The sequence below is a fragment of the Humulus lupulus genome, chromosome X (assembly GCF_963169125.1).
Source record: "Humulus lupulus chromosome X, drHumLupu1.1, whole genome shotgun sequence".
Taxonomy (NCBI): Eukaryota; Viridiplantae; Streptophyta; class Magnoliopsida; order Rosales; family Cannabaceae; genus Humulus; species Humulus lupulus.
This window is the reverse complement of record NC_084802.1, coordinates 99333056-99347167: the sequence shown is the minus strand read 5'-3', so window position 1 is coordinate 99347167 and position 14112 is coordinate 99333056. Positions and strand designations below refer to the sequence as shown.

General features: G+C 44.6%; 1 protein-coding gene across 1 annotated transcript; it reads right to left on the bottom strand.

Annotated features, from left to right (window-relative positions):
• Window positions 1–12697: 12697 nt before the first annotated feature.
• On the bottom strand, window positions 12698–13624 carry LOC133804536 (ATP synthase subunit a). The gene is given in 2 exon segments (XM_062242689.1): window positions 12698–12838; window positions 12840–13624. Coding segments are annotated over 2 exon segments (849 nt in total). The 5' UTR covers window positions 13548–13624.
• Window positions 13625–14112: the final 488 nt, after the last annotated feature.

Sequence of the window (14112 nt, the reverse complement as noted above, 5' to 3'; positions counted from 1 at the left end):
TGGATTGTTTCGAGCCATTCGGCATGAGACGATCATGGGAATGCAAGTTTTCAGTCTAGTCATAATGGGATTAAGTTCGGGGCTCGGGGTGAGTCTCGGGGTCATTTTGATGATTAGAGTATTACCGGGAATAAAAGGGTAAAGGGACATGATTTATTGGTATTCGATAATTTTGAGATTAGCGGGAATTGGAGAGCGTTAATTATAATTAACGGTATAGGTTTGAAAGGACGGTTTTACCCTTGGAGGTCTTTAGAGGGATTAAATTGGCCTAGGGGCATTATGGTCTTTTGACCTTAAGGATTTATATCAGCCTTTGGGGTTTAGAAGGCTGTGGAATTGTTAGAAAACAGAGTAACATCAACCTCCTCTCTCTCCTCACCCGTACACCATTTTCCTTCTTTTTCCTTTGGAATTTTGAGAGCCAATTTGAGGTAACAAGCTAGGAAATCAAGGTTTGGGCTTAAAGAATTGATTTAGCTATTGAAGGGGATTGAAAACAAAGCTTGAGGTAAGGAAACTCAGCCATGAAATTCTAATTATACTCTGTTTTCTTTTAAGTTTCAGCTTGTGATTTCTTGGTGGCTAGTTGGAATTAATGGAAGTTTGGTTGGTGTCTAACTTGGGTTTTGATGAGGGTGAGTTGTGGATAATGTTTAGTGGTTAAATTGGGTGTTGGGTTGAGGTTTGGGACTGGTTTGAAGGTTTGGTTTCGAGGGAAATGCAGGGGAAGAAAATCTGACTGTTGCTGGTTTGCGTAATGTGCCGCGGCCTGAGTGTGCTTCTGGGCAAGTTTTTGCCTCTGTCTGAGGGTGAGCCGTGGCCCATCAGGGCAGATTTGGCCAAAAATAGGTTTTTGACTTGGGGATGCTAGCTTAAGGCCTCGGGGTCGATCCTACTACCCGGTTAAGTGTGGATTGATGTCCCGGAGGCTAGATATTGGTTTGGAAACCTTTGCTTTCATTTTCATTGATGGTATCCTATATTTTTGGTTATGACTAGGTGACCGTTAAAGGACCAAAGGACTGATCGTTCTCAAAGGTCGTATCTTTTATTAATTCTTGGTCGAACCCAAGGTAAGAAAACTGCACCCCATATATGACATGCGTGGCTATGATTGATGCATGTTGGATGTTTAAATGTAAACATTGATAGCATAATGAATGCTTGGCAATCTTGCCCATTTGCATATGATTATTATTGAGGCATGCTGGATGATTAAGTGTGATGCATGTGATGCACGAGAAACATGTGATTAGGGCATGCCATGAATGATGAATATGGGATTGGTCAGAGCTTGAGTCTCTGTGTTTGTGCACGGTCATGGTTATGTTGGCAACTGTTAGGTAAGCATGCTAAATGTCGTACTTTGGATAATGGCATATGATACACATTGATAGCATTGCTTACTTGTGCATGGTACTGACTAATTAGTCAAATTTGGCAAAGGTGTTAGTATCAACTGTGAAGCTGTGACTCACTAGTCAGGTTCGGCAGTGGTACTGGGCACTGGTCACATTGTGCTAACTCACTAGTCAGGACAACCCTAGTGTGTTTAGTGCAAGCTGTGTCGATTAGACCTAATCGACCTTCTGCATTGAATGACTCAAAGAGCATTAATGCTGGACCGACCTCAAGTTCGATGAATGTAAACAAGCATTTATCTAGCCAAAGGCTACTCATTTAGAGCCAGGGCCAGTGAGCCCCGTGACTGTTAGGTCACATGGCTATGGGTACCGGCCCCTTAGTGACATGCTTGTCAGTCACTCATTTGATAAGAGCCATTGCAGGAAAGCCTAGGTAACGGTGTTGTTACACGACTATGGGCACTGGGCCCCTAGTGACTTGGTTGTCAGTCACTCAGTATGGTTTACCAGGACCTCAAAGTGATATTCACTCATCTGATCAAAGCTATGAGCTCTGTATGATCATTTTGATCATCATATGCATGGCTTTGGGCACTGAGGCCCTAGTGACTTGCTTGTTGGTCACTCAGCATGGTTTACCAGAACCTGTTGAAGGTTAGAGGCTTACCCAACAGCTAGCCTTCCATTTGAATTAGTGACTTGCTTGTCACTCACTCAGTATGGTTTACCAGAACCTATTGAAGGCTAGAGGCTTACCCAACAGCCACCCTTCCATTTGAGTTAGTGACTCGCTTGTCGGTCACTCAGCATGGTTTATCAGAACCTCAAGTGTTGCGACACTCATCTGATTAGGATTGACTTGATAGTCCTCCAATCAGAAGGCCAGGATTTCTTATCCTGGATACCCCAGCATTTGTTTGAATTCATTTGCATGCTGAATAGAGCTATGAATGCTAGGCATGCCAGATATGATTTGGTATCATGATATGACTGTTTATGAGCATATGAGTTTTCTTGCTGGGCTTCGGCTCACTGGTGCTTTGTGGTGCAGGTAAAGGCAAAAGGAAGCTGGACCATCCTTGAGTTGAAGAGCTTAGGTGATGACGTGTACATATGCAGCTGCTCGACCAATACTTGGGCGAGGTTTGAAAGTGGAACTAGGGCTGAACCCTGTTTTGCCGCCTAGAACGGCCTGTTGTAAACACTTTCTTGTAATAAACTCTTAAACTATATTTTGGGATCCCAATGTATACATTAAACGTTCTAGTGAAACGTTATATCTTAACCAAAGTTTTTAATCCCTAAATCGCTAATCACACTTAGTTACACGTTTACGGCCAAACGACTCGATTAGCGAGTTTAGCACTGTTTGCAATGTGCACTGTAGCGGTCCCTGGAGTTGGGGCGTTACAGAGCCTGTCATAGACCTGGATGAATCCTCATATGAAAACAGTACTGTTATTTTGCTTTTAAATAGCTTGCCAATTCCCTGTCACTTGTTTGACGGGGACGGAAATTTTACGTATACTCCAAATCTAGGGCCAGACTTCTTCATGCCAGATAGTGAGTGTATGACTAATAGAGTCAGTAGTATAGCGACCAGTAGTTGTAGCTCGAGTATTAAACTTTGTGACCTCTTTTCTGTTTTACCAAGAGCTTTCATTCGCCTTTATCTTATCATTTGCGTATTTTTCTTTGTACACAGAGATGGCCACTCCCAACGTTTTTGACTTGTACCAGGCTGAAGAGGAGGTAAAAGTCCCCCTGGTTCGGCGAAAGACATCTAGGAGGCATAATGGCGAATCAAGCCAAGGACCTCCGGCCAAGAAGGGTCGAACAGAAGATCCTTCCAAGGATGCGCCAACGGGGCAAGCTTTTGCTCAGCCTTCTGCTCCTGCTGAGAAGGAAGCTGCTCGTGTTGCCAATCCTCCGCCTGCGGCCCGAAGGGAGCACACTCCACGAGCAGAACTTCCCGAGGAAAAGCTCTCGAACCGCCCCCTGCGATCAGCTAAGGATCGCCTTGCTCATATCTTGAAGCATGACCGTTGTAGGGAGGCAATGGCTGAAGCTGAGGGCATGGGAGTTGACCAGATCCTCAACAGGGCCCTTAACGAAGTGGCCAGCGTAAGTATTTTTTCTCTTGAATTTTACTTCTCCTTTTTATAATGTAGTCTAACTTTTATTTTCCTGACTACAGGCCATGCTGACAGTAATGGTTGCTCGCACCTGTGCCCTTGCCACCATCGATCAGGCTCGGGCCAAGGCCGTCGAGGAGTTCCAGTTGAAAGCCACTGAGGAGCTTCAGGCTGCAGAAGCCAGGCATGCTGGGGAGTTGGAAGTGGTCACCCAGCAGAAGGATGTTGCGGTGGCAAAGTTGGCAGAGGCTGAGTCTTCTAAAGCAGCTATGAAGAAGCAGAGGGAAGAATACCAGGATTCCAGCCGAGTCCAATATCATGAAGTCAAGAGGCTCAAGGAGGAATTCCTAAATAAGGACAAGGCCATAGCTGTTCTTGAGAGCCAAGTAGAGCAGCTGAAGCTCACCAATGCCAAAGATCTGGAAAGGTATAAGAATGCGACGCTTTGGTGTTTCTACGACTTTTGGAAACACAACCGGGGTGCCAACTTTAACTACCTTCTAGAGGATGCCAGGAACGCTAAGCTAGCCCGCTGCACTGCTCGATTGGCTGCAGAAGAAGAAAGAGCAAGGATCCCCGCTTCCCCAAGCATCCAGCCGGCCGCGGTCGAAGAGGAAGGAGGAGTTGCTGATGATGCAGCCAACCAGAATGTTGAGCAAGACCCTCCTGCTCCTTAAACTTATTTTTATTTCTGTTCGATTACACGACCCACGGGTCGTGATGTAAAGACAATTTTTACTTTTAAATTTGTTGTACGGGCAGCAACTTTTCCTTTTACTTGAAACAATTACATCCAAGCAGTGATGCTTGCGGTGTAAAAGAATGCCTTATGATATTATAATATTTTCTTTTTATTATAACATCTGTTCGCATGACCGAACTTAGCATAGTACTTTGGCTCGACTTAACAAAATATAAATTTTTGAAAAGTACTCTAGGTACCGTAGCATGCTTTCAATCATTTTGTTCATGTGTTTACATACCCTTTTGTATGCTTTGCTATCGATGTACCTTATGTGCCCCCCAAGTGATCGAGGAGCTTTAGGTCCTTGGTCACTTGCCTTGACCATGACCTGTGCGATCATTGCTACTCGGTAGGAAACGTAGCACTTATAATACAGCAAAACAACACACGTAATGAACAAATACTTGTAAAATAAATTTACAAAGGTTGGCAAGAATGACTGGCTGCGCAGAGTCCCTTATAATCTCGTATTAAAAATGGACTAATCATGTCTTTACGAGTGATCTTAGAAAAGATCTTACACTTATAAGCGATTAGCCATACAACGTGGCTAACCCTTTTTCGAAACTTGTAAAAAGTAATAATTAATACAAGCCAGTCCTTTAAGAAGGACTGTTTACTGATAATACTTGCGCAAGTGTTCTCCATTCCAATAGCGTGGAACGAGATCTCCATTTAAGCGTGCAAGTTTGTAGGTGCCCTGATGAAGGACTTCTTCAATCTGGTAAGGTCCTTCCCAGTTTGGTCCGAGTACTCCAGCAGTGGGGTCGCGGGTGTTCAAGAAAACTCGTCGTAGCACTAAATCTCCGACGTTGAATTTTCTTTCTTTTACTTTTGAGTTAAAATACCGGGTGACCTTTTGCTGGTACGCAGCAACTCGGAGTTGGGCTCTTTCTCGTATCTCCTCAATTGAGTCTAGGGACTCCATCATTAGTTGGCTACTCTGGCCTTGGTCGTATGTAATGCGTCGATGTGAGGGGGGATCTAATTCGACGGGCAACATAGCTTCATACCCGTATGCTAAGGAAAACGGAGTGTGACCTGTAGCTGTTCGATGAGAAGTTCTATACGACCAGAGTACTTCAGGCAGCTGTTCTGGCCATGCTCCTTTAGCGTCTTCAAGTCTTTTCTTCAGGGTGTCCTTAAGCGTTTTATTCACTGCTTCGACCTGCCCGTTCGCTTGTGGATGCGCGACTGAAGAAAAGCTTTTGATAATCCCGTGTCTTTCGCAGAAGTCGGTGAATAGGTCACTGTCAAATTGGGTGTCGTTGTCTGAGACGATTTTTTGAGGCAAACCATATCGGCAAAAAATGTTCTTGATGTCAAGTCAAGAACTTTCTTGGTCGTTATGGTAGCGAGCGGTTCAGCTTCGGCCCATTTGGTGAAGTAGTCGACTGCTACAACTGCGTACTTCACTCCGCCTTTTCCCGTTGGCAGGGACCCAATCAAGTCTATTCCTCATACTACAAAAGGCCAAGGACTCTGCATCTATTTTAATTCGTTTGGAGCTGCGCGTGGGATTTTGAAAAACCTCTGACATTTATCGCACTTTCGTACAAACTCCATTGAATCTTCGTTCATAGTCGGCCAGAAAAAGCCTTGCCTGAGAATATTTTTCGCCAAACTTTGCCCCCCAGCGTGATCTCCACAGAAGCCTTCATGCACTTCCTTCATTAGCTCCTTAGCTTTCTCTGGTGTAACACATCTGAGCAACGGCATGGAATATCCTCTTCGTTATAGAAGACCATCGACCAGTATGTGCCTAGTAGCCTGCCTTTGAAGAGTTCTGGCCTTGTTTCTATCTGCTGGTAGTACACCATTTGTCAGATACTCCAAGTAAGGTGCCATCCATGTATCTTCCATTCGGATTTCCATACCGGTTTCATTTGCTCGTATGCTTGGCTTGCTCAATCTTTCTACTAGCACAATATTCAAAGTGTCAGCATATTTTGCGCTCGCGAGTTTGGCTAAGGCATCTGCATTCGAATTCTGATTCCGGGGGATTTGCTGGAGAGTATACTTCATGAATTGGGCTAACAAGTCTTTAGTTTTGTTCAAGTAGGCCACCATTTTCAGGCCTTGTGCTTGATATTCCCCTAGAACTTGATTCACTACCAGCTGTGAGTCACTGTAAATATCCAGCACCTTTATACTCATGTCTTTCGCCATTCTTAATTCCGCGTGGAGTGCTTCGTATTCGGCTTCATTATTTGACGGTGCGAAGTCGAACCTAATGGCGCAGTGAAATCGATGCCCTTCTGGCGTTATCAAGATCACTCCTGCTCCTGCGTGAGATTCGTTTAACGACCCATCTGTGAATAACTTCCACGAAGGAGCTTCGTCTTGAGGCTCAGGCGCACTAGGTTTTTTGCACTGCTCGTTGTCTGGGATTTCAGTGAACTCTGCAATAAGATCAGCTAAGACTTGTCCTTTTACTGCTGCTCGCGGTGAATATGTAATATCGAACTGCCCCAGTTCGACTACCCATTTTAATAAACGCCCAGCCGCCTCTGGTTTTTGGAGGACTTGCCGAAGGGGCTTGTCAGTTAAAACTGTAATAGGATGGGCTTGGAAGTAAGGACGTAGCTTCCTTGAGGCCAAGATTAAACAGTATGCTAACCTCTCGATGGGAGGATACCTCAGTTCTGCTCCGATTAGCCTTTTGCTTACATAGTAAACTGCCTTTTGTACGCCTTCTTCCTCTCGTACTAGTACCGCGCTAGCAGCAACTTCAGTGATCGCCAGGTAAATGAACAAAGTTTCTCCTTCGATAGGCTTTGATAAAATAGGAGGCTATGCCATATGGGCTTTCAAGGCCTGAAAAGCTTGCTCGCAGTCTCCTGTCCATTCAAATTTCTTATTGCTCCTAAGTAGATTGAAGAAAGGGACACACTTATCCGTTGACTTGGAAATAAATCTACTTAGGGCTGCAATTGTTCCAGTTAAACTTTGTACATCCTTGATCTTCTCTGGCGATTTCATATCGATCAGGGCTTTTATCTTGTTGGGGTTGGCCTCGATTCCTCTTGAATTAACAATGAACCCCAAAAATTTCCCTGATCCAACTCCGAAGGAACATTTGAGAGGGTTTAGTTTCATCTGGTACTTGTTCAATACATCGAAACACTCTTGCAAATCCTTCACATGTCCTTCTGCCTTTTTCGACTTTACCAGCATGTCGTCCATGTACACCTCCATGTTTACACCGATCAATTCTTTAAACATGTGATTAACCAATCGCTGGTAAGTCGCACCTGCGTTTTTCAGTCCGAAGGGCATTACTTTATAACAGTATAATCCCGTATCGGTCCGAAAGCTGGTGTGATCCTCGTCAGGGGGATGCATGCTAATCTGATTGTAGCCTGAGTATGCATCCATGAAGGAGAGGATCTCGTGTCCTACAGTAGCATCGACCAACTGGTCGATCCTTGGGAGTGGGAAGCAATCCTTCGGGCAGGCTTTATTGAGGTCTGCAAAATCCACACAGGTTCGCCATTTGTCGTTAGGCTTAGGAACCAGTACAGGATTAGAGACCCACGATGGATAAAATGCCACCCTGATGAACCCATTCTCCTTTAATCTCTCAACTTCTTCCTTTAAGGCTCTCGACCGATCCTTATCTAGTAGCCTTCTTTTCTGTTGCACGGGTGGAAAACTCTTGGCTATGTTCAGGACATGGCTGATAACTGCAGGATCTATCCCAGCCATGTCTTTGTGTGATCAGGCAAAGACTTCCTGGTTTTTCTGCAAAAACTCCACTAGTGCATGCTTCGTGGTTGGTTCTAAGTTTTTCCCGAACTTCACGACTCTAGTCGAATCTTTCTCGTCAAGTTGGACCTCTTCCAGGTCCTCGACGGGTCCAACGTTTTCTTCAAAATCCCCAAAATTCTCACTTTGGGCAACACCCTATTTGGTGACTTCATCACCGGATTGGGCTAGTATATCAATTGCCATCTGCAACCTATCAGGGGGAGTTCTTTTTGACGTTCCCTTCTTCGCCTTCGTGACTGAGGCGTTGTAGCACTCCCTGGCCTCCCTTTGGTTTCCCAACACGTGTCCTACCCCTACGTCTGTCGGGAATTTCATGGCTAAGTGCCACATAGAGGTGACGGCCCGTAGATCAACCAGTATAGGCCTTCCAATGACCGCATTGTACGCCGAGGGACAATCGACCACTATGAAAGTAGTGAGTAATGTCCTGGTAGCAGGCGTTGTTCCTGCTGTCACTGGTAGTCTGATTGATCCTGCGGGGGCGAGTCCCTCACCAGAGAAGCCGTATATTGTTTGGTTGCAGGGCTCGAAGTCCTTAACGGACAACTTCATGCGTTCCAGCGAAGACTTATACAGGATATTCACTGAACTTCCTATATCAACCAGCACTCTCTTCACAATCATGTTGGCCATTTGGATATCCACGACCAGCGGATCGGAATGTGGGAACCGGACATGTTGGGCATCGCTATCAGAGAAGGATATTTCTCCTTCTTCTGATCGAGCATTTTTCGGCGCGCGGTCATCCACAGTCATCATCTCGATGTCCTGGTCGTGGCGTAGAGTCCGAGCATATCGTTCTCTGGCCTTTCCGCTGTTTCCCGCGAGGTGCGGGCCTCCACAGATGGTTAACAATGTGCCAGTCACGGGGTCAGGCTGCAAAGGTGGCGAGCGTTGGCGTGTGGGCGCTTGCTTGTTGCCACCTGGAGCTTCTCGTTGGGAATTTCTTGAGGCCCATATATATCTTCTCAATTGTCCTTGTCTAATAAGGAACTCGATCCCATCCTTCAGCTGGTTGCATTCGTTGGTATCATGTCCGTAGTCGTTATGATAACGACAGAACTTGGTAGTGTCTCTTCTTGAAATATCCTTTCGAATGGGGGCAGGCTTCTTATAAGGCACACTGGAACTCGTGGCCTGATAAACTTCTCCCCGAGACTCAACTAGGGCAGTATAGTTAGTGAATCAGGTTCATAACGGTTACCCTTGGCTTGTTTATTTTCAGAGGTGGAAGGCTCGTTGTGTGGCCGTTTCCCATCATTCTTCCCGTTGCCATTGCCATTGTCGTTGCCTTTGCCGTTGGTCTTGGACCCATTGGAAGCTTTGGCGGGCTCGGCTGTCCCCTTGTCTTTGCCTAGGGGCTTTCCTTTGTTGGCGATGGCATCTTCGAGCTTGATGTAGCGATCAACTCGATCTAGGAATTCCTGGGTAGTTCTAACCCCATGTTTTCGGAGGCTTTCCCAGAGAGGCATGTGGCGCTTAACCCTTGCGGTTATGGCCATCATTTTTCCTTCGTCTCCCACTGTTTTTGCTCCAGCAGCTGCTCGCATAAAGCGCTGGACGTAGTCCTTCAGTGGTTCTCCATCTTACTAGTGTATTTCAACCAGCTGGTTTGCCTCAGTCGGGTGCACACGACCCGCATAGAACTGTCCGTAAAATTCCTTTACAAACATTTCCCAGGAAACTATACTTGCAGGAGGGAATTTAAAAAACCACTCCTGTGCGGCATCATAAAGTGTTGCAGGGAAGATCCTGCATCGAGCATCCTTCGGACACTTTTTGAATGTCCATTTGTATCTCAAACTTGTTGACGTGAGATACCGAGTCACCATACGCATCAAAGTTCGGAAGTGTAGGCATTTTAAACTTGCTAGGAGTCTCTGCCATAGCTATCCTCTGGATGAAAGAAGTGCCTTTCCTCCTGTCTTAGATGATGTAAGATGTTCTTCCCCCGACCAGCTGCTGCACTGCCTGGTTGAGGGCATCTATCTAGGCCTGCACAGCGCCAGGAATCGCCGTGGCCTCTGGTGCTGGGGGGACGTACTCGCCGTACCGCTCGCGGCGATCGTTGAGTACATCTCTCAAGTCGTCATCTCTCCTCCGCTGCTCGCTAGCTCCGAGCCGGTTGAAGACTTTATTTTGTCTGGGCTGCCCCCCAGCGTCCCGTCTGTCGGGTTGGTCATCCTGAGGTAGCTGGCTTCTGCCTCCACCTCTTTCTTCATTTCTCCGACCGGCATTCCCTCTGCCTAAGTCAGCCTCATTATAACCATGGCCATCTCTGAATCTTGATTGGCTATGGTGGGATCGACTGTTCCCTCGATTGCCTTCCCGGGCTGGAACCTCCCTAGCGTTAGAGGGTGGTCTGCGTTGGTTGTTAGGTCCCTGTGCATTTTCTTGTCGTGGAGGGCCTCGGACCGCAGAGCCTAACTTTGAGTTCCTCCTGTTGCATGGAGGATGCTGTCCTCTGCTTGGAAGATTAGGTTCGTCACCCCTATGGCATCTAGGAGTGCGAGGCTGCAGCCCGGTCCTATTCTGCCTCTACTGCGGGGGATTGCCGTGACCAGTTTGGGATGGAGGCTGTGCTTCAGGGTCTCCTAGTGGGACATCGTCCTGAGGCGCCGGTGGCTGCTCGGGTCTTTGTGGGCTCGAGGGTTGGATAGGCGGGCAAGGATTGGGACCCCTCTGGGGTGGCCCATCCGCGGGTTGATCAGGCTGCGAGGCAGGTGCAGCCTGATTCCTAACCAATTGTAAGGCTGCCTTGAGGGCTGCCATGGCCTCCCTATGGCGACGGTCCATCTCTGCCTGCTTTTCACTCAGCTCCAGGCGCTGCCGCTCAATTTCTTGTTGTTGCCGCGCCATGATTTTGGCAGCACTTTCCTGGCTGGCCCTCAGATTGGCCAGCTCCTCATGTAATTCCCCTAGGGTACTCTTCAGCGTCGCGTCGTCCATTTCTTCCTCATCAAATTCCAAATGTGGCTCATCTTCAGCCACGTTTGGAGGAGGAGGAGGAGGTGGGTTAGATGGTGCAGCGCCGGCCGCCTGTCCAGTTTTCCTGGTAGTTTTCGCCATTGGTCTTCTCAACGATGCTGTATCAAGCTCTCAATGAAAGCACCAGAATGTTGACCCTGAATTTGGCCAACTGACACAAAGTCAAATATGCTTGATGTGGACAAACACATTGGAAAGAATATGATGACGAAAAAATAAGGAACTTAAAAGTTTATAGTGACTCGGCCCCAGAATCTGGTAATAACCTTTGTCCACTTGAATTGTTATTGATCTAGGATTCAAAGGAGTGATCAAAGAACTAGGGTTCAATGAGTTTCACTAACCTCTGAAGAACAAAATAAAATCACTCTATTCTCAAAAAATTCGAAGGCCAAAAGTCCCTTCCTTGAGCTATCTTTTTCTATTTATAGGCTCAAGGGGGATTACATTAATTTGTTACAGATATTCTTTCCTAAATAATCGGATACTCAAGAAATTATGGGAGTCAATTTCGGGATTAACTAAGAGCTTTATAAAAGTATCATGAGGCACGCGGAACCTGCGACCATACTGGTCGCAGGTAAGCTTCAACTGCCTTTTTCCTGTAATATCTCTTCTGGTCGATACCCTAGCAAAATTTCGCCAAGTGTCAGCCACGTGTCCGAGAATCACTTGCCACCTTGTAAAGACTTATTTTTTTGGGATCCCATGTACAGACTCAAACTTTTTAATGAAACAACTATTCCTATGATCAAAATCTTTAAACCCTAATCTAGTAATTATCCTTAGTTACATGTTAAAATTCAAATGAATATATTAGCAATTCCAGCACTATTTAAATTACACAGTGTAATGGTCTTGGCTATCTGGGGTGTTACAATGTTTATCTCCATTGTACTGGGGTGAAGTGGGAGAAAAATGATTGGATGGTCCAAAGCTGGTTCAGAAGGCCAGTCATGCCATTGAAATGATCAAAAAATGCATGCTTACGGCGCAGAGTTGCCAACAAAGTTATGATAATGCCAAGATATGTTAAATTTAGTTTAGTGTGGGAGACAAAGTGTTTCTAAGGGTCTCACCCCTAAAGGAATTATGCAGTTTAGGAAAAAAGGTAAGTTGAGTCTGAGGTACATACGTTCCTTCGAGATCTTAGAGAGAATATAATTTGTTGCCTACCCCTTAGCCCTGCCATTGGCTTTGGCTAGTACTCATAATGTGTTTCACATTTTAATGATGAGGAAATATGTATTTGATCTGTCCTATGTGTTAAGGTACGAATTGCTAAAGTAGAGGCATGAGCTCAATTATGATCAAAACCCAGTTGAATTTTGGAGCAAGGAAACAAGGAGCTTAGAACAAACCAGATACCTCTAGTTAAGATCTTGTGGAGAAAATATGCAGTCGAAGAAGCCACTTGGGAACTCGAGGAATATATGAAGCAAATGTTTCCAAAACTATTTGGTATGTAATTTCGAGGATGAAATTTTATAAAGGATAGTAGAATGTAATGCTCGGTTTGAATTTTTCTTATTCAATTAAATGTGTGATCAAATTGTTTTCATAATTAAAATAACATTGGGTACATTATTTTAATGAAAGCAAACGTGTAGAAGAAAAAACTGCTTATCCGGGCCTAGATACGCTTAAAAGCTCCTCGCTTTTGTTCAATTATAAATAAATAAATAACCACTTTAATGGAGATTTATAGCATCATTCAAGTAAATACAGATTAAGATCATAAAAACATAAGCTTGTAATATAGCTACACCTAATTCCAGACCGGTTAATGCAAGAACTATAAATAAAGGACCAAGATCCCCTATAAAAAAAATATATATCATTCATACATAGCATAGTCCAAGCGAACCCACTTAAAATCTTTACTAAACTATGACCAACCATCATATTAGCAAATAAACGTATTCCTAAGCTTAATGCGTGAAAACAATAAGAAATTAGCTCAAGGAGTACTAAAAAAGGTGCTAACGGCAGTGGGACTCCTGCGGGTAATAAAAAGCTTAAAAAATGAAGCCCATGTCTTTGAAATCCCACTATAGTAATGCCAATAAAAATAGAAAATGAGAGACCTAAAGTGATGAGAAAATGACTTGTAACTGTGAAGCTATAAGGTATCATACCCTGAAGATTACAAAATAACAAAAAAGCAAAAGTGACCAAGATGCAAGGGAAAAACTTTTGTTTCACATTTCCGGAAAGACCACCTATTTGTTCGTTTACCAGGTTCAGCACGAAATCATAAATAAGCTCTACCAAGGATTGCCAAGCATTTGGTACTAAGTTTCCTCCTCCATTTTTAGTAACAAAATGAACCAGAAGTAGGACCAAACTGAGAGTTAGCAGCAGAAACAAAGCTGAATTTGTGAATGAGAAATACAAGTTTCCTATATTCATAGGAATCAATGGGAGAATGGAAAATTGCTCAAGTGGGCTGGGGACCACCGCTAGATTCAGAGCATCTGTATAGGCTGAACTATTGACTCCGTTTTGGGTCAAATCTTCCAAGAAAAATATTCTTTTCATTATACTATTTAACTTTTTGACTGCTCCCCCCCAAAAAAGAAGAGAGACTTGTTCTTGCTCTAAAAATGAAGAAAGACTTGTCGGAAATTGCCGGTTAGGTTTGTCCAACCAAGAAAAACATGGGAGTTGATGGGCATTAATGAACACAACACTCAGTTAGCTTTTTCTATTTATTTCGCCTTCTCAGGTGTTTGTTCTCTATACGAGATTTTTGATTTCACCAAATCGGAAGCTATAGTACAGTTTTCTCAGGTGTGGTGTGCTTTGGTGTAACTGAGGGCTGGGGCCAAAGAAAGACTGCACTGGGTGTCCTTTCCTGTTTAGACAGAAACGTTGTTGAGTATGTGGCTTTACTCCAAGGTGACTCAAGTCTCGATTAAACAGTCATTTTTCATAGTCACGGGTCTTGCTTTAGCACCGTTTCACATTTGCAACTGTAGAGGGCAGTTTATGACCCTCCAATTTTCCAGTGAAACTGGGGACCGAAAGGTCATGAGTGTCTTTGGGGACTTTAGATTAAAAATAAATATTAGTGTTGATTACTTATTTTGAATGCATAATTTTT